Genomic DNA, 27,418 nt, shown 5'->3' with positions numbered 1-27,418 from the left:
GCGCTCTCAGCAATGTCAGACATGCTATATATCTTGCAGCGCCCAATACAGTAAGCCCCTAGCTCGTAGAACCAATGAGCACTTGAAATGTAGCTAGTAAAACTGAGAAAGTGGATTTTTTATTTTATGAAATTTGAATTAATTAGTTTAAGTAGCCACTTACGTCTACCTACATATGGTAGCACAGCTCTAAAAGGATAAAGAGAGACCTGTTTAAAATTATGATACAGTGTGATAAGTACTATAATAGCTTAGGCTGGAAACAAAGAATCAAGTTTCACTTTTAGTATTGCTTATAAAACTTACTTGGCAATTAACTACATATTTGCGAAACCTTTATCAACTGTTATTTTAGCAATCTCATTTATGTTTGTCTTTTTTCTGGGATGGATCATAGACTCAAGCACAGGAAGTGTCCTATACTTCTTTGTAGTGCTCTTAATCCACCTGGTTTTCTCCATCACTAACTAAATTCTGACAGCTGCCCTAAAAACTCCACTCTTCCCCAGACTCACAATGATTTCCCATTACTGTTTACTATGGCTTGAGTATACAGCCTTCAAATTTTAAAAAATAATGGCTTGAACTCATCCTAAGGTAATTTACACTGTTATCAAAGTATAACTAAGACAGGCTCCTCCAGTTTGACACTAACTTAAGCTGGAAAGATAACACAGGTAAATGTGGACATTTTTGCTATATGATAATTATTGTGATAGAACATTAATGATAAATGTATAAAAAACAGAAAATTCATGAAGAAAAAAGCTGCCAATAGACCATCAGCTACTTTCAATGGCTATAACATGCAAGAAGATATCTGTAATTCAGGCAGCAATATAAGTCATTACTCTTAAAGTTAATCAAAAGCTACTAGTACATCTAATTAGTGATATTTAGATTTCAGATCTATCCATTTTTAAAAGCAGCTTTATATAAAAATTTTTAGGGAAAAATAACTCTTACCACTAATATATACTTCTCTAATTTCTTAACTCCATTTTCCCCACTGTAACAATTGCTTTTATAATGCAATTTTGGGTAACTTGAGCTATTTTAGATGGAAACTATAGAATTAGAACAGAACACATTATACCACCAGTGGTCCGTGAGGTTCAAAAGGTTGGCGACCGCTGCTATCTATACTAATAAAAGGATAATATGCTAATTAGACCGGACATCTTCCGGAAATCCTTCCAGACAAAGCCACGGTGGTGGGGGCCAAGGCAGAGGCAGTTAGGAGTGATCAGGCCAGCAGGGGAGCAGTCAGGGGCGATCAGGCAGGCGAGCAGTTAGGAGCCAGTGGTTCTGGATTGTGAGAGGGATGTCCGACTGCCGGTTTAGGCCTGATCCCGCAGGGACATCCCCCGAGGGGTCCCGGACTGGAGAGGGTGCAGGCTGGGCTGAGGGACCTCCCGCCCCCCAGTCCCTGTGCATGAATTTCATGCACCGGGCCTCTAGTATACTATAAGGAAGCACTAAAAATTTAGTTCAGATGTTAGTATTTACTACTGAATAGTGAGAAGTTGTCCTCTAACACAATGCTTTTTAGAGATGTGGTAGAGCCCAGCTGGTGTGGCTCAGCAGTTGAGCGTGGACCCATGAACCAGGAGGTCCTGGTTTGATTCCCAGTCAGGGCACATGCCCCGGTTTCAGGCTTGAACCCCAGTAGGGGACATGCAGGAAGCAGCTGATCAATGATTCTCTCTCATCATTGATCCCTCTCCTGCTCTCCCTTCCTCTAAAATCAATTTTTAAAAAATTTTTTAAAGAGATGTGTTAGAAATAACTTCATGCTGTAACATGATGTAATTAAAGTTAGTCTACATTAATCATTTAAAATGCTTATGTGATATAATTTAGCCCCAAAATGATATATATGTAATGGTATACACTCAAGTAATTTAAATCACATTAGGTTTCTCTAGCAGTTATCTATATATATAAAAGCCTAAGCGACCAGCCGACCAGTACCTATGATGCGCACTGACCACCAGGGGGCAGACACTCAATGCAGGAACTGTCCAGCTGTGGTGACTTGGCAGCTGCGGTTCTAGGGTGACGCACCCAGAACCAGAGAGGAGGGAGCCCGAATCCGGGGTGCATCACCCAAGAACCGCCCTCTCACAATCCGGGACCCCTCAGGGGATGTCGGAGAGCCAGTTTTGGCCCGATCCCCACAGGCCAGGCCGAGGGACCCCACCGGTGCATGAATTCGTGCACCGGGCCTGTAGTTACCAAATAAGAATCTATTTTAACTATAAATAAATCTCATTCTGCATAACTAGTAAGTAAAAATTCTAGGCCATATTCACTGAAATCACATTTAGCTTTATCTACAACCAGAAAGACAGTAGTAATACAGTCTGTGTGCATTCTCTGCTGCAAAGAAATTAGATCTACTTATTAATACTTTTAAAAATTCATTTTAAATACTAAAAATACTCACCAGGGGGGGGACAATGATATAGAAATTTCGGAGATGTATATTCTTTGGCCTTCGAAATTCTGGTGCAAAAACATCTACAAGCATTTTGAAATACTCTGTGCCTTCAGCAGAATTTCGTGTGTGATCACTGAGGACTGAATCCAAATGCCTAAAATGCAAAAAATTACTTGGTTCCTTTCTCAAAAAAAGGTGTGACTTTTTAAATCCATCTCTCATCAAATTAAATAAGAGCATGCAAAAGTACATAATATTATAAGACATTTCTAAGTAAATTTTCTTAAGAGTTCAGAATGAATTCATTTTCTGACAGAAGCTGATCAGTATTATTTAAACTTAGTCCCTAAAATAGGTTATGTAGGGCATCTTGCAGTTAAAATATTTTGAGTTTTGTATTTCTTCTTCTGACAAGGAGCCCTATAGAACTCCATTTCATTTAAATAGAATGCTCTTCATCTTAAATCCTTTCACTAATGCTTCTTCTCTACAATTCCTTACCGCAACTGAAATCTTGTTTTTTCAAGAACTTAGAATCCTATTCAACCTTCAGAAACATCAGCTGCTTTTTCTCCTGCATCCTTCATGTATAGCTACTTTCAAATTATATACCATTTTCAAATTATTATCCCCCCAGCATTAGAAGGTAGAAATCTTTGAGACTCACATAATCCAACTATATCCAACTACCTAACTACTTCCTCCTGTAAGCAGGCATCTTTACTAACCCTTTAACCACTACCCTACATTAATTTATCTTGGACTCTGAAACCTACTCCAGTTCCCCTCATGATTCTGGAAGATTCACTCCCCATTCAGATCATCGATTCATCATTATAACCCCAGAGTACTTAACTTCACCTGCCATGAACTTTCCTTCACTTGATGTTAGTCATCCATTCCTTTGCACAGATCTGGACATCTTAAAAGGCAATATCCCACTCTGCCCTCAATGAACTGCTTCAAAATATTTTTTAAAGGTCATCAACTTTTAAAAGAATAACATCACTTAATAAGAGGAAAAATGGTCTGATTTTCTTCTTTGATATACAAGCCACAAACTCTTTTAATCATTTTAGGGCATGTGATTTCAAATAGCTTATTATCTGCTCTTGGCTTCTTTAATTAGGCAGAGAAGTAAGCTATCTAGCAGGATATTTCAGAGCAAATCTTCTGTATGTGTTGGGACCTTATTCTCATAAAAATATACACATGCATTTTCCAGCATATTTTCTATTTTTACTTAAAAAAAGTTAAGCCTATCAAAAAGTTAAAATATAGTATAATGGGCACCTGTATACCTTTCACTAGTTCACCATCTAATATTTTAATATTTGTTTTCTTTTATGAAATATTTAAAAGTTGCAGACTTCATGTCACTTAGCCTATAAGCACTTTCATATGAATCTATTAATAAGACATTTCCCTACAAAGGCATAATATATTATTATACCCAAAAATAAAATAAAGTAATATATAACACATGTTCAGATTTCCCCAATTTTCCTCAAATGTCCTTCTTTTATCACTATTTTTTTTCCTTATCTAAGATATGATTACAGATCATCCACTGCATTTGGTCATCAGGTCTCTTTAGTCTCCTGACCTAGAATAGTCTTCTAGTCTTTTTTGTCTTTCATGACATGTGATATTTTTTAAGTGTCAAGACTAGGTGTTTGGTAGAATGCCCAACATTCTGGATGTCTCCAATGGTTTCCTCATAATACATTCAGAATAAGCATTTCTGGCAAGAATACAACATAGGTACTTGCTATTACATTTGCAGCAAGATGCCACATAATGTATGTCCTGTTATTGGTGATGCAAAGTTTGATCATCACTTGATGAAGGTGAAATATAGCAATCTCTCCACTGTAAAGATACTTTTCCTCTTTGTTATTAATAAGCTATTGATGGGATAATTTTTTGATGAAATACTCTATTCTCCAAAAATATTTTAGAATACACTGATAATTTTTGTCTGCTTTCAAGTATTATAGTAGTGATTGCAAAATAATTTTTCCGCCTAAATTTCCTCATCCCTTCTTTGTTAGCGTTCTTCTGTAAAAAGGAACTTTCCCTCTGCTCCTCTAACCTTTATTATCACTATGACGCATGGTTTCTATTTTTTATTCAATGTATTAATGTATTTTATTCAATATATTACAATAGATTTCTATCATTATTCTTTCTGAAATTCAAATTGTCTCCACCTTGCCTTTTCATGCCTGACTCAATAAACTGTTATAATCTTATATAAAAACCTATGCAGAGAGAGGAGACCAAGATGGCGGCGTAGGTAAACACCGGAGACCGCTGCCGCAAACAACCATTTCAAAAATACAACTAAAAGACTGAACGGACATCACCCAGAACCACAGGAAGGCTGGCTGAAGAGAGACTCTACAACTAGAAGGAAAGAGAACAGCAAATCGAGGCTCAGAGGCGGCGCAGTGTGGAAAATACAAAGGTACCGAGGTGCGCGCGCAAAGCGGGCTGGTGGCTGAGGGCGCGGTTGTCGTTTTCTGTCGGGAGTGAGTCTCAGACTCTGGGCTCCAGATCCGGGCGAGTCTCTAGGGACCCAGACTCAAACGGGAGAAGCGGGATTATCCGGCATCAGTTGGAACCTGAGGGCAGCTTTCTCTCCGAAGTTTGCAGCGGCTGCCGGGGTTCTGAGAAGCAGAGCCTCTGGGAACGGGACTGAGCGTGGCCATAACTGCTCCCTCCGCCCGCCCTGTTGATCCCGCCCCGCCCAAAGCCTGCGCACAGCCATTTGCCGATCGCCTCAGGCAAAGGCTGGATTAGCGCCTCCCCAGAAGGCAGACGTTTTCCACACAGCTGTTTCCTGCAGCCAGTCGGCCTGGTGGTCAAACCCCTCTAGTGTTAACTACAACAATTAAGGCTTGGCTAGAACAAGACTGTGCACAGAGACCACAAGGGGGTGCACCAAGAAAGCATAAAAGATGCGGAGACAAAAAAACATGACAGAAATGGAGGATATGGAGCTAAGAATCGCAATTTTGAGGGCTTGCCATAAATTTGTGCAGAACCTCACGAAAACTAATGAGACCCTCGATGCTACGATAAAGAAATTAGAAAGTAAGCATACACGGACTGAAATAAAGAATATTATACCCAATAGCAGACCAGAGGAGCACAATAATCAAACAACAGATTCGACAAAAAACACCCAATTGGAAAAGCAAAATGAAAAAAGAATCCGAAAGTGTGAAGATAGTGTAAGGAGCCTCTGGGACAGCTTTAAGCGGTCTAATATCAGAATTATTGGAGTGCCAGAAGATGAGAGACAGCAAGATATTGAAAACCTATTTCAAGAAATAATGGCAGAAAACTTCCCCCATCTGGAGAAAGAAATGGACTTACAGGTCCAAGAAGCGCAGAGAACCCCAAACAAAAGGAATCCAAAGAGGACCACACCAAGACACATCATCATTAAAATGCCAAGAGCAAAAGACAAAGAGAAAATCTTAAAAGCAGCAAGAGAAAGAGGCTCAATTACCTACAAGGGAATACCCATACGACTGTCAGCTGATTTCTCAACAGAAACTTTGCAGGCCAGAAGGGAATGGCAAGAAATATTCAAAGTGCTGAATACCAAGAACCTACAACCAAGATTACTTTATCCAGCAAAGCTATCATTCAGAATTGAAGGTCAGATAAAGAGCTTCACAGATAAGGAAAAGCTAAAGGAGTTCATCACCGCCAAACCAGTATTATATGAAATGCTGAAAGGTATCCTTTAAGAAGAGGAAGAAGAAGAAAAAGGTAAAGATACAAATTATGAACAACAAACATGCATCTATCAACAAATGAATCTAAGAATCAAGTGAATAAATAACCTGATGTACAGAATGAACTGGTGATTATAATAGAATCAGGGACATAGAAAGGGAATAGACTGACTATTCTTGGGGGGGAAAGGGGTGTGGGAGATGCGGGAAGTGACTGGACAAAAATCATGCACCTATGGATGAACACAGTGGGTGGGGAGTGAGGGTGGAGGGTGGGGTGGGAGCTGGAAGGAGGGGAGTTATGGGGGGAAAAAAGAGGAACAAATGTAATAATCTGAACAATAAAGATTTAATTAAAAAAAAAAAAATTAAAAAAAAAAAAAAAAACCTATGCAAATCGAACAGCCAATCCATGATTCTCTCTCATCATTGATGTTTTTCTCTCTCTCTCTCCCTCTCCCTTCCTTTCTGAAATCAATAAAGGATATATATATATATCCTATATAATAAAAGGCTAATATGCAAATTGACCAAACAGTGGAACAACCAGTTGCTATGACGTGCACTGACCACCAGGAGGCAGACACTCAATGCAGGAGCTACCCCCTGGTGGTCAATGCGCTCCCACAGGGGGAGTGCTGTTCAGCCAGAAGACGGGCTCACGGCTGGCAAGTGCAGCATCAGTGGTGGGACCCTCTCCCGCCTCTGCTGCAGCATGACTGCCATCTCCCGAGGGCTCCGGAGTGCGAGAGGGTGCAGGCCAGGCTGAGGGACCCCCCTGAGTGCACCAGGCCTCTAGTTATTAATAACAAACCTTAGTTTTCTAAAGTATTTCTCAGTTCTGCATTCTTCTCTCAAGTTTTAAATTATGTTCCAAAATCACTACTGACTCAAGTCTATAGATCTGCAAAGTCCAATAAGACAGCCATTAGCTATTTATTTACTTTTTAATATATTTTTATTGTGTTCAGAGAGGAAGGGAGAGGAAGAGAGAGATAGAAACACCAATGGTGAGAGAGAATCACTAATTGATTGCCTCCTGTATACCCCCCACTGGGGATGCAGCCTATAACCGGGCTTGTGCCCTGACGTGAACTGCTGGTTCATAGGTTGAAGCTCAACCACTGAGCCACACCAGCGCCATCAGGGCCCATTAGCTACTTAAATGTAAATGAAATAATATTTAAAATTCAGTTCCTCAGTCCCATTAGCCCTACTTCAAGTGTTCAAAAATCACCTGTGTTCGCAGCTACCATACTGGACAGTGCTGGTCTAGGTTACATGGTATTCTAGAACAGTGTTAGCAAATAAAAATACAAAAAAGTAAAAAGAAACAGGTGAAATTGATTTTATTAACCAGCTATTTGGCATTTATTTTATACTTTACACTTTGGCACATTTCCATTTGGACTAGCTACATTTCAGATGTTAAACAGCTGGGTGTGGCTAGTGGCTACTATGTTAAATAGTATGTTCTAGAACAGCAGTCACCAACCGGTGCTCCATGGACCACTGCTGGTCCGTGAGGTCCGAAAGGTTGGCAATCGCTGGTTTAAGGAAACCTTTGGAGCAGCGATCGCCAACCAGTGGTCCATACAACACTGGTGGTCTGTACACCACTGGTGGTCTGTGAGGTCTGAAAGGTTGGTGACCGCTATTCTGGAAGAGCCCTTTTTATTGAAGTTGGAAAGGTCTCAGAATACTGTAGTCTTAAAAAAAAAAAAAAAAACATATATAAACTGAGACCATAACTTGTATAATAAAAACAGTAACTTATGTTTATATAGGGTGTCCCAAAATTCACGCAAGAAGTAATTTTGATAGAAAACACAGGTTTATAATTAAAAATTGTAAATTTTTTATTGATTCATAAAGTATACAGTATAGGTTTATGTATGGAATAGCACATCGGGTAAATGGCCTTCACAGCTTTGCTGGCACATACACAAAGCCACAGTCTTCATTGGTCTTCACTGTCCCTGCTCCTGGGCCATAATTGGTACTTGGTAATGCTTATCAAATTGAAGGGATTGTAATCAAAGGGTAACAGATATTAGAATCTGATTCAATAAAACAAGTAAAATTAGGCTTTTATTTTTTGTTGTTGTTGTTGTTAATGCTCACGCAAAATTCAAATCTTGTGTGAATTTTGGGACACCCTATATATTACCCCCTAGTCTTTCTTCTTAAGTTTTATATAAACATATACTTTATAAATCTCCAAATATAGATTATTCCAAAATGAGATTACCTTGCTGCTTTTATTGTTTCTTCTGCAAGGCCTTCTTCTTTTACTAATTCTTCAAAATTTATAATATCTTCAAGATCAGGTACAAATCTACAAAGAATTTGAGAAAGAATTTATGAAGGCAAGATAAATAGGTACAACTTAAACAGAATAGTACTGTTGGACTCTAAATTTTTCAACTACATATTTGAAAAGAACTTTGCATTTCAGTTTTATTACTAATATCATCGCTTCAGTTCCAAAGTTGAATTTTATATATAAACTAGAGGCCCAGTGCACAAAAATTTGTGCACTCGGGAGGGTCCCTCAGCCCAGCCTGTGCCCTCTTGCAGTCTGGGACCCCTCGGGGAATGACCACCTGCTGGCTTAGGCCTGCTCCCCAGGGGATTGGGCCTAAGCTGTCAGTCAGACATCCCTCTGGCAGCCCAGGAGCCCTCGGGGGATGTCCACTTGCCAGGGGGGAGCAGGCCTAGCTGCAGTCAGACATCCTTACCACTGCTGAGTAGGCAGGAGAGGCTCCCACCACCACCGCTATACTGGCAGCCATCAGCCTGGCTTGTGGCTGAGCAGAGCTCCCCCTGTGGGAGCACACTGTCAACCAGGGGGCATCTCCTGCATTGAGCATCTGCCTCCTGGTGGTCAGTGTGTGTCATAGTGACCAGTGATTCCCAGTTGCTCTGCTGTTAGGGTCAATTTGCATATTATCCTTTTATTATATAGGATAATCAAATTTTAATCTTTAAAATCACATCATCTTTAGAGCCATTTACAAACTGTACTGATAAAATAAATTAAAAGAGAAATAAAGATTTTGCGGAAGTCTGCTATAATCTTAAATTTTAAGAAAAATATTTTAACTAGTAGAATTAATAGTTTTCTTCCATTTTTTATATCAAATTACATCAACAAGAAAAAAATCTTCTATACAATTTTAGAATAGATTTAAGTAACATAAAAATTTTAAATGGAATAAACAAAGCAAAAGTGATGTTTTATCCATACCTAATGGCATTGCTGCTACAATGAAGACCACCAGATCTTATCATTCGTACATAGCCCATAGCATTACCTTGAAAATTGCACAGATAAAAAAATCAGATATAGTTATATGTAGTAATCAACTACAAGGTGTACACTCCTTAGTATCCAAAAGATTCAGCTGTATTTTATTTCAATTCTTGCTCCATAAAAATGAAACTTACATATTTGTACACTTAAAATATAAATATACATACTTATATACATCTATATTAAATCCTTTAAAAATAAATTAACTAATTTGATAAACTAAATGCTGACTACATTAAAACGTTTTTACTGTAATTTCTTTACTCTCATATTGAGTCAGTCTATCAATTATTTCTGCACCAACAGTCTAATCATGCTTGAAAAACTTTTGAAAAGTTACTCTAGTGAAAGAAAGCTAAGCTCAGACACTCACATATTATGTTATTTGTATGAAATATTTAATATATGAGATAGATTCTTGGGATTTGTACTTTATTTCCCAACACTGTGATTATAACTTACCAATTTGGCTGATGAGTTGCCTGAACTGATCGAGGTAGCTTTGCCCTTCTGGGGTTATTCCAAGTTTTCTGATGCCTCGATTGAATTTTTCTGCTCTTTCAAATGGATACTAGAGAGAACATTTAAAGACTACTTTTAGTAATAAAGACCCCTAAAATATAAAATGCCTACCAAATCAACCAGGCCAATACCACTTTCCTCTCTAATTTTGTATTTCCATTGTGCTTAACAAATCACTCAAGTCTAATAAGAAAATTTATAGCACAAAAACTACCAATGTTCAAAGTCAGTATAAAATAATTTTTTTTACATAAGCTAAGGGGAATAATTATTAATGTCACCAAACTTAAGTTTCTCACCACCATTATTAGTCTCCAAACACCCAACTATTCTATCAGGTAAATAAATGAAACCAACTCCTCCCTAGAAACATTTGTTCAGAGACGTGTGAAGGCATTTCTGTGGGCTAAATAGGTATTAGGGACTTATATAAACACACTTTTCCCAAATAACACACATCGGGCAAGCTAAAATTTCTGGTAGCTATCACCAATAAGAAATTATTTTTCAAGTCTTAGGTGATTAGAAGATATAGGAAATGACTCATTTTTATTAATAACAAATGAAAACAATTCTTACACAATAATAGCATGGTTATTTCTTTGTCTGAATACTAGTAATTTCTATTTCAATAAAAATGAAAGTTAATATAATTATCTGATAACTTTAATCTATAATTTTATCATTTTATAAGAAAGCAGTATTTTTCTGCTCTGACATTGAAGAGAACTACCAAGTAGTATATAAGAGAGTTGGAACTAAGTGATGCTTAAGAAAGGTTATTAAAATAGTTCTGGATGTGGCAAATCAAATATATGACCCAACTAAGGCTACTGGTTCTCTATCCAAGTGGCTATGTGCCTCTGTACTGTTACCACTTACAATTCTTTACCTCACTATGAGAAAACTCAGCCTGGAGGATGAAGAGAAAACAGCATTTTTATAAATTACTAGAAGCCCAGTGCATGAAATTTGTGCACGGGTAGGGTCCCTAGGCCTGGCCAGCAATCAGGGCCAATCGGGGCCTTCCGGCTGCCGGCTGGGGCTTCCCTTCCCTGGCTGCTAGCTGCCTGCTGGGGCCTTCCTTCATTCCACGCTGCCCCCTGGTGGTCAGTACACATCATAGCGAGCGATAGAACTCCTGGTCTCCTGGTTGAACTCCCGTGGGGACACTCTGCATATTGGCCTTATATCTATAGGTAGGTTGGAATGTCAATTGGTACAGTACGTATCCTAATTTTAAATACACATATTCTTTGCCCTAAAAATTTCTCTTCAAGGAATATGTTTTTCAGAAATAGTCTGTGAACACACAGATAAGGATGCTACCTGTAGCACTGTTTGTATCACTGAAAAATGATTTTAAAAAATGAAATATTCATCAGTGGGAGAAAGTTAAATAAATTTTGGTATACATCTTTACTATCAACTGTTAAAAAGAACGAGGTGGATTTATATGTACTGACATGTAATAAGCACACTGTAAAACAATATATATAGTATTACTCCATTTTTGTTAACCATTTGCTATACACACAACAGCTGAACTGAACTACTTAAAAAGATTATGTAAAATACCTTATGATCATTTTGGTCCTTTATTTCCCTGAAAAATCGAATATCTTTAATCAATCTGGATTTGATATGTTCATCATACATAAACTGGCTAAATATATAGAACTTCTTTTTCAAAAACTGGTACGTGAAATTAACCTATAAAATTGGAAAAATTAATATAAAAATTAACTTTAAATCAGTATTACTGAATTATTTATATCATAAAGTCTAATATTTATAAAGTCTAATTTACATTGGACCTGAAATATTTAAAAATTTTTATTCCCTAACTTTACAGAACTTCCTATGAATTCCTCTTAAATATGTTTACTACAAAAGGAAAAGAAAGGAAGAAATGGAAAATACTTTCATAATAGGTCTAAGAACTATAGAAAGAATCACAATACCAGATTCAACACTCTTTAAGTCATAAGCCAGTCAGAAGTTTCTATGTTTCTCCATCTATAAGATTACTTATTACTAACATTCATGTCTAGAATGATACTGAAGACAGTAAGCATTCAATTATTTATCAAATATTTTGAGCATTTCTTACATGCAAGTTATGTAAAACACAGCTCTCATCACGAAGTTTATAGTCTAACAGGAGTGACAGACATTTTAAACAAGTATACTTTAAAGAAGTTATTAAATCTCAACTGCAATTTCTAAACTGAGAAGTGTAGGTGCTTTGAGAATGAATAACAAAAGGCCTCAACTAAAAAACCTGAAAAACTAAAGATTTGAGCTGAGATTAAAGTCAAAATAACATAATTAATTCTGACCTACAGATGGAAGTCCTGTACTAAATTCCATCCCTACCACCTTCAAATACTAATTGTTTTAGCACATGTATGCCATTTTTAAGAGTCTTTCATTTACCCTGTTATAGAAATGGGTGCTTTCTCAGAACTTCCCGTGGCTTAGTAGTAGCAGTCTTAGTAGAAACAGTCTCTTCTTTATCTTCCTCACTCTTAACACTGGGTAACTGTGCCAGCCTCTAATCTTCTTCTTTGCTAACTATATCATTATCAGACACCACAAATTTACTTTCATTAATGTGATTAATTGATTAAACAACTATATCCCCTGCCAGACTAATTACTAGGAGAGTAGGAAATGTCTGTTTTTGTCACCCTAATGCCTAGCACAGTGCCTTACATATAAAATGCCTTACATATAAAATATGTGCATAATTATATCTCTTATATGAGAATTTGATAAAGAGTTTATTTATCCTTAAACATTCAGACATGACCTTTACATGGATGACTCCCTTATTTTAAATTTGAAACTCTAACTTTCTGTCTCATTTCCGTACTGGTAACCACTAACATAGAGCTCCAATTGTATCATTTATCAACTCAAATACTTTAATGGCTCCCCCACTATATACTACAAAGGACCCTATATACTCTTCCAGTTATATAACTTCTATTCCCTATTCCAAAATATGTTTGTAACATTTTACTATTTTAGCATTCACATTCTTTTTTCCTCAAGAAGAAATACTAGTAAGTATGCCCTGAAAACCAGGCAAATTCAAAGGCTTCTCTTCTTCCACAGAAGGAAAAACAGCATAAAAGTGATTTCTTCAAGTAATTGATGCCCATTTCTAAGATTCAAAATACTTTGAGTAAATTGCTATTCTTATGGGTATCAAATAATTAGTATGCCCCCCCAAAAAAACAGCATGAGTAATACTATTATCAATGATTCCCTTTCAAAAGCAACTTTCAGAAAATATCAATCCACACAAACATATAAATTCATGCTGATGCTCTCAAATCTGTATTGCTTTTCATAATGATGACCCTGAGATGGTAAGATATTGTAAAGTGCATTTTGTATCCAGAGTTTCCATCACATCCAACACAATTTTAGTGCCATATATTTTAATTATACCAACCAGAAAAATGGAAATTCCAATATAATATAAATTAGTAGTAGTGTATACTGACCAGAATATTCTATGAAAAAAATAACAAATTAAACAGTAGTCTACTACCCACCCGACCCCCAAAAAAGATTCTTACTGTTGTATTCATGATTCCTGTGCCATGTGTTCGAATTGAATTAGCAATATGCCGAATATTAATAGTATTCAAATGTTTGTTATTGCTTGTTCGTTCAATAAAAATCTGCAATGAAACAAATTTATGCTAAATAACAATACAATACATAGCAATCCCTGGTCAGTTATCAAAAAAATTTCAGAATCTATTTCATTAAATTTAATTGGAAAGTTATTCAAGATAATAAAATCAAAGCAAAGGAATAAACAAGATGAACTCTAAACAATTATTTTTTGCTTTATTTTGCCAATTTTCACTATTGAGAATCAATTCTTTACTCTTCAGCCTCCCTATTATATATCCACACACATTAAAAAAAAAATTCTAAGACCCACTCACCTGATTGTTGAGATTATAGAGGTATCGAGACACAAATATATGAATGTTTCTCATAATTTCTAAAACATCCAAGCCCTGCAAAACAATCCACAAAGAAGCTCTATTATTATTAATTTAAGATAACCAGTAACGCTTGTATTAATATAGTGACTTACTATTTATATTCATTTCCCAATATAGATAGATTGATAGATAGACAGATAGACAGACAGATAGACAGATAGATAGATAGATAGACAGATAGATACTAAAGGCCCAATGCACAAAATTCCTACAAGGGGCTTGGCCCTTGAAGCCATGGCGGCTTGCCTCGGTCCTCCAACCAATCACATCACACCCGCCTTGGCTGGCCTGGCGCCAGCGCGTGTCATAGCGTGGTCGTCCGGACGGTCATTCTGCTGTTTGGCCATTCAGTCAATTTGCATATTACGCTTTTATTATTATAGATAAATTTAAGCATTTTTCCTAAGATATTAAAGTTTATATATTATATCTAGGTTTACAATCAGTTGTGACCTTAACTAAACTTTTTATAATTCTGCAGAAATCACCTGGATATCCCAGTATGTTTCTGGAAAGCTATATCAAAACCTATATGCATGGGCATACCTCACTTTACTGTGCTTCGCTTTATTGCACTTTATACATATTGCATTTTTACAAACTAAATGTTTGTGGCAACCTGCTTGGTCAAGTAAGTCTACCAGAGCAGTTTCCAACAAGCTCAGATGATAGCATTATTATAGCAAAAAGTATTTTAAATTAAGGTATGTATATTTTTTTTAGACATATGCTATTGCACACTTAGATTACAGTATAGTATACACATAACTTTTATATACACTAGGAAACAAAAAAAATTGTGTGACTTGCTTTACTGGGATATTCACTTTAATTACAATGGTCTAGAATAAAACCTGCATATCTCCGAGGTATGCCTGTATTTCAAATGTTCACCAAAAAGTGAAGTGTAAACAGGAAGCCTATGGTAATTTCTCTAAAAAAACAAATTAGCACCATCTAATTTTTTATTCTTGTTAAGTATGAGATTTTATAAAGCAAATATTTTCTTAAAAAATAAACATGTAATAATAAAGTTTAAAAAAAAGATTTCTTAAAGAAATGTTATGCTACAATCAGAAACATTTTATACCATACCTGTTCCAAAGTCTGACTAGGAAGATGTGCCTCTGTCATAACCAATCCATAGCGCTGAGTAGCTAAATTTCTCATTTCACTGTAAGTGGCCCAGTCATGAAGAGCTACTGTTGTAAGATTGTAGAACGTCTTATCTAGGTAGTGAGTTACATAAGCTAAAAAAAAAAAAAAAAAATTTTTTTTTTTCAAAAAATTTCAGATTCATGAAATGATAGAAAAGAGAAATAAAACTAAAAAGGAAACAACCTGTCTTTGAACATTAAATTTCCTTTTTCTAAATAAGATGCTGGGAAAATAAAAATACACAAAACAAAAAGGAATTAAAGAATGGACTAATACTAAAAAAGATATAAGCCCAAAGTTTCATTTTTGTTATTTGTTCTTTTATAGTGAGGGCAAAAAGATATAGAATATGACTTTCAGAAGGAAAGCAGAACACTCACCTCGAATGTCAATGAAACGATTGAAAAACCGAATTGGATTCAGAGAGAAAAAAAGGGCCAGGTCTTTCATGCCAACTTTGAAAGGGTTTCGGTCATCCAGCTTCAAATGAGTATGCACAGAAAGGCGCAGATCCTTCTCTATTTCTTTGCACAACTTGTCCAGCAAGTGCTATTCACAAAATAATTAATATCTTAATTTTTCAAAATTCAATTATACTGTTCTGTCTATGCTTTAACCATTAGCATTTTATAATCAGTGCAATGATAAAAAATTTGTCAAACTGGTTTAAGATTCCAAATACTCTATGGTAAAATATTATTTTTATTGGGAAAGTGAAAATTACTTTGCTCTCCATTTTAAACCAATGATTTTTCTGCCCAGGAAGCAGTTAAACTCTAAGTTTTTATTTTCATTAATACTTTAACACCCTTGAAAGAAAATCAAAAGCTAATGCCAATGGCTTCATTACAAGAAACGGGAATGTATACTACAACGCATAAGATTTATGGGAACAAGCAACAAAAGAAAAATCTTGAGAAAATGGAAGAGAAGAAATATTTTTAAAGCTTTCTTATAATAATCATTAAAAATGACAAAACTCATTGAGCTAAAAGTAATGATAGTAATCATCTTTTCTGGTCTACTATGGAGTTCTAAATACTGTCAAGTCATATTTTATTTTCTAAATAATATGTAATAGAAGAAATTATGAAAAGTCTCCATAACTTGATCAAACCTGAATAAGGTTTATATTGTGAAGTTTACTCATTTTTAATTACTTTCCTTATGAAAATATCATTAGATGTAACTTTAATTTTAAAGATAACGGTGTTTATAATACTTCATTCAAACAGGGGAAGATGCACTATATTGCATTTGAATTATTTCTGCTACAAAAATAAATCTTTCAAATACATAATGTCCTCCTTTTAGTCAGTAGCACTCCAAATGAATTTAATAAGATACTGACAGTTAAGTTTAATATTTAATAAAATATTGACAGTCTTAAGTGTATTATTAGTAGTAGCATTCAATATTCAAACCAATTTTGTATTTGCATTCTTCTAATAAAGAGAAATTTAAATATAAAAATACTATTTACTAAAGTAAAGAAAATTTTCCAAATTTCTACTCTGGATCTCTATATAAAAAATTAGAAATTAAAGACCAATTTAGCACAATAGTGATACTATAACTAAAAATGGTTTCTTTGCTCTAGACCAGTGGTTCTCAACCTTCCTAATGCCGCAACCCTTTAATACAGTTCCTCATGTTGTGGTGACCCCCAATTTGATTGTTACAAATTGAACATAATTAAAGCATAGTGATTAATCACAAAAACAATATGTAATTATATATGTGTTTTCCAATGCTCTTAGGTGACCCCTGTGAAAGGGTCGTTCGACCCCCAAAGGGGTCGCGACCCACAGGTTGAGAACCGCTGCTCTAGATAGTGATTTATAAATTATTTTAAATATGTGAAAGCCTGCTTCAACCCAAAATGTTTTTCCAAACATTGCATTCCAAATACATGTTCTAAGGTTTTCAATCTCACATATGATGTTACCTCATTTAAAATTTCCATAATTTCCTTGTCATAGCAATCCAGAAGTATTTCATACGACTCTAAATGTCTTGAATGCATCATAGCAGGTACACAGTCCCGTAAAGCACTGAACATGTACTAAGAAGAAAATGAGAATGTGCATAAATTTATAAAAACCAGGTCTCTAATCTAAATATTACAAAAGTTAATTATCTATCTTGAAAGACAAAACCTCACTCTGAAGGCTAATTGCTCTTTTTATACATGACTGTCTTCCTTTCCTAAATGAGTCAGATTTTAGTCTCTAAAGTACCTATTTTAAATATACAAATAATTCACATTCACTTATTCTTTCCTATTTTGAGCATTCAAATACATTTCTTTCCATACAGAAATACAAAGGTCTAAATAATTGTGACATAAACTAAAATCAAGAAAATGAGAATGATTAGGAATATGAGGGGAAGTGTTAAATTGTATATTAAAATTAATTTTCTAAGTATTAATATGAAATTTAACTATAGCCTATATACCAGGTGTACTGGTTAATAATGTGGATGTTTTTCAATAGATGGAGTTACACATATGTTGATATATATGCAATTTGATATGTATGTTATTTTGTTGTATTGACAGCAAGCTTCAAAACTTCATATGTCAACTTTGCTGAAGGTGTTAACATCATAGATATTTTTAGGCTTAAAAATGTTGAATTCCGTGCCAAAAAAAGAGCATTTGCAGGAAGTTTTAATTCATTACTTTATTTTGAGGAGAAGTGCTGCTGAAAGCTTCAGGAAGCTTATGGTGAACATGCTCCATCTCAAGATACTTGTGAACGCTGGCTTAAACGCTGTAAAAGTGATGATTTCGAAGTGAAAGACAAATAATATCCAGGTCAACCAACAAAGTTTGAAGACCAACAATTACAAGCATTATTGGATGAAGATGCATGTCAAACTCAAAAACAACTTGCAGAAAGATTAAACGGTGCTCAGCAAACAATTTCCAATCGTTTACAAGCAATGGGAAAGATTTTAAAAAAAGGAAAATGGGTGCCACATCAACTGAACGAAAGACAAAAGGAAAACCAAAAAGTCATCAGTAAAATGTTGCTTCAATGGCACGAAAGAAAGTCTTTTTTGCATCGAATTGTGACTGGTGATGAAAAGCGGATTTATTTTGAGACTCCCAAATGCACAAAATCATGGGTTGATCCAGGTCAACCATCAACATCGATTGCAAGGCCAAAGCGTTTCGGAAAGAAGACAATGCTCTGCATTTGGTGGGATCAGGAAGGTGTGGTGTACTATGAGCTTCTAAAACCAGGTGAAACCGTTCATCCTGATCGCTACAGACAACAAATAATCAATTTGCACCACGCTTTGATCATAAAACAACCAGAATGGGCCAGAAGACACAGCAAAGTCATTTGCTTCATGATGATGCACCATCACACACTTCAAAACCAGTTAAAGACATGTTAAAAGATCTTTCCTGGGAAGTATTAACCCACCCATCGTATTCACCAGACCTTGCTCCTTCAGATTACCACTAGTTCCGATCAATGGCACACGCACTTTCTGAGCAGCACTTCAAAACATATGAAGAAGTAGAAAATTGGGTCTCTGAATGGTTTGCCTCAAAACAAGAAAAGTTCTATTGGGATGGTATCCACAAATTACCTGAAAGATGGGGGATATGTGTAGCTAGCGATGGACATTACTTTGACTAAAGCACTTTTGATGTTTCTCTTAAAATTATCGTGTTTCCTTTTATTATAAAATCCGCACTGTTAACCGGTACACCTAGTCAATGCTATTGAATATGCCTACCAATGTATAAAACAGCATTAACATTCAATTTTTAAAAGATTTATTAAATCAAATGATCTATTTTAAAACTAATTAGAATAGTATGTACAGTGACTAAAAAGTGATGGGTTTATTATTTATATTATCCTTTACTTACATGTAATCTGGCTGCGTCAACGGCATTTTCATATACGTCATCTAAATAAATTGGGAAGACAGCTCGATGCCAGTATAAAAAACAACAGTCACACTGTGCTTGCACTCTACAATGTAAAGGAGTAATTAGTGGTACCAAAATTGAAGTACTCCCCCAAAACTAACTCCTTACTCATTTTTGTGTCCGCTATATCACTTAATCCAAAATTAGTACGGAAAAGCCACAAAATGTTTCAAATTGGACAAGGGTAACAAAATACTCTAATACCTGACAGTTTCAGAATTCTGCACACATGATTTAGCTTTAAAGAATATATGAAAAACAATATAACTTTTAAATAGATTTTAAAATACATTTTCAATGTCATCTGATATGTCTACACTTACAATACTTGAATCACATGCACTTTTTACCTGTCTCAAAACTGAACAGCAAAGCCTTTTTAAAAACTGTGACCAAAAGAAAGACAAAAACCAGTTACAGTTAATATGTCTACGATCTTTGCAACTGACTAGTTCTGACCTTATGGGGCATCAAAATGATCATTAAATACCTTATAAAGAAGCCGATTCAGTATTTCTTCCAGGGATGGGCTGTTAAATGCCACTAACTACAAAAATTTCAGCTTCTCAGAACAAAAATATTGTTGTAAATATGAACATTAAATAGAAATTGTGCTGTAACCTTAATTTGGCTGGGAATTGAAATTCAGAAAACTCGTTTTCCCTTTAAGAAAACTGCTTACTCTTTAGTTAAAAATAAATAAATAACGTCACAGGAGTTACAAAGAAGCCTTCCCAAAATTAATTCATCTTAATGATTGGCTACCAACAATGTAATTCAAATTCAGATCTCAAAATAAAATTACAGAAGACTATCTGACAGGGATTTCTAAGCCTCTCATAAACAGATGAAGCCTTATGAAAAAGCAACAATTTTAAATGTCCACTGGAGATACCCATCACAACAATCACAATGAGCATCAGGGTCCTCCAAATGCTTTCACGGCTACAACATGTGGTCTCCTGTGAGTTCTTCCAGGAGCTATATCCTTACTATAGGAGCAAAGCTAAAGAAACATGATTCCTGGTAACAGTCTAATTCTAGTCATGCTCAAGAAATTGCAGAGAGGAACTAATGGTCTATCTGGGTTACATTTCTCCTCTTGCTATGCTAAAAAGACAACTGATGTCTCCATTAGCCCCACCATTTTTTCTTTTAAGATTTTTATAATTAACTAGAGGCCTGGTGCACAAAATTTGTGCACATGGAGGAGCAGGTCCCTCAGCCCGAACTGCACCTTCTCGCACCTCCATGGAGCAGGCCTAAGCCATCAGTCGGACATCCTTAGTGCTGCCGTGGAGGCGGGAAAGGCTCCCATCACCGCTACTGCGCTAGTCAGCCATGAACCCAGCTTCTGGCTGAGCGGCGCACCCCCTGCAGGAGCATACTGACCACCAGGAGACAGCTCCTGCATTGAGCATCTACCCCATGGTGATCAGTGCATGTCGTAGCAACCAGTCGTTCTGCTGTTCTGTCGATTTGCATATTAGCCTTTTGTTATATAGGATAATGTCTTATTATGGGCAAGGCCTCTAATTCGATTTTTTTTAGGTAGTTAAAGGGAGGGGCAGAATTTTCACTTGAGCCTGAAGCTAAAATTGCCCTTAGCTCAAAAATCTGCATACCACTGAGACACATCTTGGTGAGGCTCATTCTAAACCTATACACTGTGTATAAGTATTGGGAGCCATCTTATCTCTTTAGTGAAAGGAACCTTTTGTTATGTTACAATGACTAACTTTATCTCATGAGTTGTGTTTTGGCTTCAAGCCTGCAAGTATTCATGCAGCAACTTCAGCACTTCTGTTCAATATTTATCTGGCATATCTTTTATTTTCTCTAAAACTTTCTAGAATTTTATGTATTAGATAGGAATAGCCCATGGACACAGACAGTAGTCTGGCTAAGGGCTGGAAGGGGTGGGTGCAGGGTGGAGGAGATCAATGGGGGGAAAAAACTAACTAAAACAAAGGACATCTGTAATACTTTCAACAATAAAGATACATTTTAAATAAAGAACAATATCTTAGTTGAAAAGAGTTTTATGCAAAATAATGTAAGTAATTGCTCTACACTGTACTTCATATTCTCAACTCCTCTCAAAGAGATACTAATTGATCCTATGTCACTTACTATTAATTGACCCCATGTTCAATGACTGGAGGACTGACTTCCACCACACCAACCCAGCAATGACTGCCATGGTGCTGCGATCAGACCCTGCTTTTCCTCCCGGTCTGTTCCAGGCCGAGGGTTCCATCTCCGTGAAACCTGGGTCAGTCTTTGCATCAGGCAAGTGGAATCGCTGAGGCCTATTTGAGAGTCGCCAAGGCTGGGAGCGTGATCTCAGAATAGTTAAAAACACGTTCGTGAAGGGATGCCATGGGTTCTCATCAAAAAGCCCACACGTGTCTGTGCTCCACCAACAGGGTTGCTTTAACAGAAACCTCCATCCAAAAGCCCACCGGCTCCAGGAGCGGGCGGGAGGTTGAAAGTGGCCGTGGGTAGATGAGGCTGGTGCCAGGCGACCTAGCAGGTGTCAGCGGCTTGGCTATCTGAGCCCCAAGCGTGGGGAGACAGGCTCTGACATCACCACCGCGCGGAGGATTTGACAGCAGCGGCTTCAGAGCTTGTTGCTATTTTATTTGTATCTCCTTTTCCCTTTAAACCTCTAGGTTGCCTTTGTTGGAGAGGAGCAGCATTTGCAGCCTCCTCGGTGGAGAGCAGGCCTTCGATCTGGGTTCACACGCAGCCAGACAGAGTCCTGTTTAGAAACACGTGTGGGCCTTGCATTATTTGCTCTGTTACCAATAAAGAGGGTTTTAGATTCTGGCACATAAATATGTTTCCTGCTTATCCATGACGGCAGGCTGGGCACAGCCACAGTTCTTCACTCCTTCGCAGGCCTCTGTCCAAGGGCGGCGGTGCAGGTGCTTCACACAGGGAGGGGGACGGGGAGCAGGTGGGGCAACCCTGCTTTTCCCAGACCTTCTGTCTCAGTCCCCATCTTCCTGCTCCGGGTCTGTAGGGTCTTCCTTTTGAGGCGGATTCAGGCGTATGGGGAACATGTTTATCATATGCTGTTTTCCATGTGGGTGGTCAACAGGGGGGTGTTCCTGAATCAGGCTTCCTTCGGCATTGCAGTGGAGGGTGGGGAGGAGAGACAGCATGAAGGTGCGAACACAACCCGTGGGGACTTCTCGCTGAGCGCCTTCTGTATACCTTCTTTATACCTGCTGGGCGTCTCCCCTCAGAAAGGGCATGCCCTATGTCTGCAACCAGTAGGTGTGTGTGTGTGTTGGGGAAGGGGAGGGGGGCGCATGGACGAGGCTGGTTGGCTGCTGTAGTGCCCTCATAGCCAATGTCAGCGGGTGGGGCAGAGTACCTGGGACCCTGGATTCCCTCTGGGGTTTGCAGAATCGCCCCCTCCCTTTGTTGTCCCATTCTCCGCAGAAGCGGCAGCTGCTGGCAGACAGCAGGTCAGATGGATCCACCATCAGACCTACCGCCCGAACTCCAGGGAGGTTTCCTGACCCCTCTGTGTCCCCCGCTCACCTGAAGCCCCTAAAACAGTTGGGGTGCCCACTGCTCAGAGGCTCCCATGAGCTCATGGAGGTGGGCCCTTGGTCATCGGTTTTTGTTTTTTTTACTACATTTCTTCCATGTGCAGTGATCACACTTCATCTGGAGCAGGGCGGGATCAAGTGACCTTGTGGAGCGTCTAGGGAGGGGAAGCAGCTGCAGTGCCATGGTTGTTAGTGCCTGTAGCTCCGGACCACCCCACTTGGTTTTAAACGCAAACCCGCCTTGGACAGGTCTTCAAGGTCTTTTTTCCTTCTGTCTGCTCACATTCAAGTGCTGGCAGTGCTGGTCCCTTGGTGCCTGGCCTGTCCTCTTCAGATTCAACCTGCAGGACTAAGGAAGCCAGTCCAAGGGAGGGGAAGCAGCCTCAGTGCTGATCGTGATCACGGGGCTGCTGGCAAGGCGGCACCTCCGATCGCGATCACCGGCTGGGGGGCGGGCAAAGGCAGCCCGGTTCTCGGATCCAGGGCTGGGGGGCAGGGCAAAGGCAGCCCTGGAGGCCGCCTTTGCCCTGCCACCTGGCTGTTGCCTGCCGCCTGGGTTTCCAATCACCATTCTTCCGTCCTTCCCCTTTCACCTCCCATCATTGTGCCTATGTATGCAAATTAACTGCCATCTTTGTTGGCGGTTAACCGCCATCTTTCTTGGCAGTTAATTTGCATATCGCCCTGATTAGCCAATGGGAAGTGTAGTGAAGGTACGGTCAATTACCCTTTTTGTCTTTTATTAGATTAGACTAGTAGCCCAGTGCACAAATTCATGCACACTGAAAGGAAATTTATTAGAAGAAATATTTTAATATCGCTATTCACCCTTTCTCTATAATAGTAGTGTCAACCAAATTCACAATCGACAATGACAGATCAAAACACACATTTGCGATTGGAGCTAGCGAGAGCTTTGTATGTATCGCGCATGCACGAGTCAACTTAGCCCTGTATAGATATAGAACAAATTTGCTTAATTAGACCTGCTTTCTGACTTAGGTAAATTTTTTCCAGTCCAGTGAAGCACCCCAACTTCTCTTTCAGGTAATTGTCAGCAACAGAGCAGTAAATATCAACATGAAGCAGATTATTATTATAGATCACACAAGGAGAACAAAGAGTAAAATATTTAACTGCAGCAGTGTTTGACTATATTCTGCGCAGTGAGAAAACCTGAAGTCATTTTCTTACTTCCTTTTAGTCGGGTCAATTTTCTAAGCTTTCTAAATCTGTTTTCCAGCTAATGAAAAGAAAATAGGATTCTACCAAGTCTCCTATCTACCTATTCCAAGACTTCCATGAGGATCAAATGAGATGAGGCTCGGGAAAACACTTCACAGAAATTTGGTTACAGTGTAAAGTGTTTGCACCTGGCTATAAAACAAGTCGTGGTCCTGGGCTGAAGAAACTGCAAGGAGGCTAGTTGTCACTAGGGAGAGGAAGCCAGTCGTTGCTACATGACATCATTACTCGGACAGCGGGAAGGACACTTAGCATATTAGCCTTTTATATATATTTTTTTTGAAAGAAAGAGGGAGAGAGAAACAGATGTGAATGAGAAACGATCTGCTGCCTCCAGCATGCCCCCAGGCATGTGCTCTGACCAGCAATCAAAGTGGCAACCTTTTGGTGCACAGAATGACACTCAACCAAGCTACACAGGCCAGGGCATTAACCCCACCTTTCGAGTATCATTATAAATCCCTACTTACCTTTCTCTAAGTTCACTGATAAGATCCAGCTTTTTCAAGACTACTTGAAGTGGAAAGAGCTCTTCATCTTTAAATGTTTTCTATCAGGGAAGAGAAAAAAAGGCAGAGAAGTTGCAGTCAAAGTAAGAACAGGGTCAATGAGAAGAAAATTATGAAATCTCAGGTCTTATTTTTATTACATAACTAATAGCAATACACTTACCAATTGTGTGCCAACACTGAGTGCCAAAGAAACAATAAGGCGTCTTTGCTTTGTGCTTGGTCCATTTAGAGTGTTTTCAGCCAAAACTAAAGCAGAGAGCACATCAAGACGCTGTTCACTATATTTTTTGTCAGAAATTACTCTTTTCTTAAAGATAAAAGAGAAAACAGGACATATTAGCTTTATTTCTGAGGCAGTAACAAAAGATTCAGAAGAACATCTTCTCAATAATCTTTTCCATGATTCACTTTAAAAGAGCTTCAACAATACTTTCCCTGTTGAGTGTCTTCTGACACTGTTGTGTGCTTTATTACTCCTGCAACATTATCAATTAGCACTGTTAGGGACAGCAAATCTATATCAGACATACTTTAAGATTTCCATTATTAATTTAATAAGGAAATATTTTCTTTTAAAAAGATACATCATAATTTAAAACTACATACAATATCACTTTTTAATGTGTTTATTACATGCTACAAGTTCGGAGAAAGATAACCCTGAGCACTCTAGTAAAAATCACAAAATACTGTGGAGATAAATAAACAAGAATATTATGTTTGAAGAAATGGAGTAACAGGCTGAACCAGAAAACACATACAAAGCAACAGAAAAATAAACTAAATGGCTAATTATGCTGAATATATAACAACTTTCATACCTTGGCCACAGAAATGGAATTAAGAGCCTGATGTTGAAGGTGCTGTGTTATATGTGAAACTGAATCAGCTACAACCATGCTTCTCCTGTAGAACATATGCTCTATGGCCTAAAAAAGACCAGAAGTAATTTTGAAAAAATTAACTTAAAACTTTTAGGCAAAATTACAGAATATTTTTATTACCTGGGGCTAGGTAAAGAACTTATAAATGAGATGCAAAAAGCACTACCATAAAGGGTAAGGTTGGTAAATTCAAGTATTATACAATTAAGAATTTCTGTTCATCAAAGACCACTATAAAGAAAATAAAAAGGCAAGCCAAAGTATGAGAAAATATTTGCCACACACAAGGGATTAGTAGTTAGAATATTAAAGACCCCAAGTGCATGAAATATTTTTAAAGACATAATTCAATATAAAACTGAACGAAAGACATGAACAAATTATACACAAAAGAAACAGATACTAAATTTTGAAAAGATACTATCATTAATAATCAGAAAAATAAACATTAAAGTCATAATTAAAACCATTTATATACACTAATTTTTCAAAAACAAAAACAAATAAGCCTTATAATACCAATATTGGTCAGTTGGGGAACAATGGGAAGTCTAATATATTGTGGGAGGTATGTAAAGTGATATAACTACTTTGGAAAATAATTTGGCATCATCTTGGAAAGTTGACAATGTACATAACACAATCCAATCCTATATAATACCTCAGAAAAACTCTTGGCACAAGTACACCAAAAGACATATACAAAAATGACAGCAACCCGAAAATTCATCCACAGGAAAGCTGCACAGCAATGGAAAGGTCAGAACTACAGCTATTCATCTCAACATGGACAAGTTCAAAAACAAAATTTTGAGTAAAAAAGGTAAGTCAAAGAATACATGAAGAATTATTCCATTAATATAAACTTCAAAAACATATATAACTGAACAATGAATGGTCTATAGATTCATCCTTATGTGGTAAACTAAAAATAAAAACAAGGGAATGATAAGCATAAAATTCAGGACAACAGTTTCCTGAGGGGACAGGATAAGATGCAATCAGGAGAGAAAACACAGGGGGGTTTGAAAATATAAATAATACTAGTATTCTATTTCTTAATTGTGATGATAGTTTTTTAGTATTTATTATTTTTAATTAGCTGATTACATTTCTGTATTTATATTTCTTAAAAATTAAATATAGCTGGTAACATTTCCTTAGAGAAAAAAAACTAAAAATCCAAAGGCACAATTTCCAAAAAAAATCTCTATTTCCTAAGCCAGTGATGGCGAACCTATGACACACGTGTCAGAGGTGACACGCAAACTCATTTTTTTGATTTTTCTTTGTTAAATGGCATTTAAATATATAAAATAAATATCAAAAATATAAGTCTTTGTTTTACTATGGTTACAAATATCAAAAAATTTCTGTATGTGACACAGCACCAGAGTTAATTTAGGGTTTTTCAAAATGCTGACACGCTGAGCTCAAAAGGTTCGCCATCACTGTCCTAAGCTAACCTAAAAGCATTACCAGCAGAAATTTATAAGTATCTCTTAATTTCAATTTTTAAAAGAGGTTATGTAGACTCTTCTGCTTAAAGGGGCTTTTATTTTGAATTATATAGAGTAAGCTAAGAAATACTTTACCGTATTTCCAGAAGTATACTCTGGTTCTTAATTTATTTGACCACTCCTATAAATACTACTAGACGACTATTCAAATCAGAAGATTACAGCACTTCCTCTAAATTACAAAATAAACAGCCACATGTTTACTATCCTCATGTGCATTTGAACACCACAAAATAATGGATAATGCTCCATGGGTATTATTTTTTTAACTCATACAACATACTTAAACTTCCACAAGTAAATCTTTACTAATACTTAGGCTAACCTTTTCATTTTCTTTCTTTTCTGTCTCATTACATGTAAAATTTTAATGTAGTTTCAATAAATTGGCCATTCATAGAATGTTTTTTGTTTTTTGGTTTTTTTTAATATATTTTATTAAATTTTTACAGAGAGGAAGGGAGAGGGATAGAGAGCCAGAAACATCAATGTGAGAGAAACATCGATC

General features: G+C 37.1%; 1 protein-coding gene across 3 annotated transcripts in view; it reads right to left on the bottom strand.

Annotated features, from left to right (window-relative positions):
• The window catches only part of WASHC4 (WASH complex subunit 4), a 67,329-nt gene that overhangs the window by 5,591 nt on the left and 34,320 nt on the right, over nt 1-27,418 (bottom strand). For 2 of the 3 annotated variants that reach the window (XM_070410957.1, XM_070410958.1), the window contains 14 exons: nt 25,328-25,435; nt 24,667-24,813; nt 24,465-24,544; nt 19,121-19,226; nt 17,174-17,290; nt 15,606-15,774; nt 15,163-15,317; nt 14,005-14,079; nt 13,627-13,731; nt 11,612-11,746; nt 9,974-10,082; nt 9,446-9,512; nt 8,447-8,533; nt 2,450-2,597 (listed from right to left, as the gene is read on the bottom strand). In XM_070410957.1, coding sequence (XP_070267058.1) covers nt 2,450-2,597; nt 8,447-8,533; nt 9,446-9,512; nt 9,974-10,082; nt 11,612-11,746; nt 13,627-13,731; nt 14,005-14,079; nt 15,163-15,317; nt 15,606-15,774; nt 17,174-17,290; nt 19,121-19,226; nt 24,465-24,544; nt 24,667-24,813; nt 25,328-25,435 — 1,608 coding nt within the window. The remainder of the gene's footprint in view (nt 1-2,449; nt 2,598-8,446; nt 8,534-9,445; nt 9,513-9,973; nt 10,083-11,611; nt 11,747-13,626; nt 13,732-14,004; nt 14,080-15,162; nt 15,318-15,605; nt 15,775-17,173; nt 17,291-19,120; nt 19,227-24,464; nt 24,545-24,666; nt 24,814-25,327; nt 25,436-27,418) is intronic. The other variant, XM_070410959.1, reaches the window with a different exon arrangement.

The sequence above is a fragment of the Myotis yumanensis genome, unplaced genomic scaffold, assembly GCF_028538775.1.
Source record: "Myotis yumanensis isolate MYYU_CA2020_CCGP unplaced genomic scaffold, mMyoYum1.0.hap1 SCAF_3, whole genome shotgun sequence".
In the NCBI taxonomy this organism is placed as follows: Eukaryota; Metazoa; Chordata; class Mammalia; order Chiroptera; family Vespertilionidae; genus Myotis; species Myotis yumanensis.
Note: the sequence above shows the minus strand (reverse complement) of the source record. Positions and strands in the feature narration are given on the sequence as shown.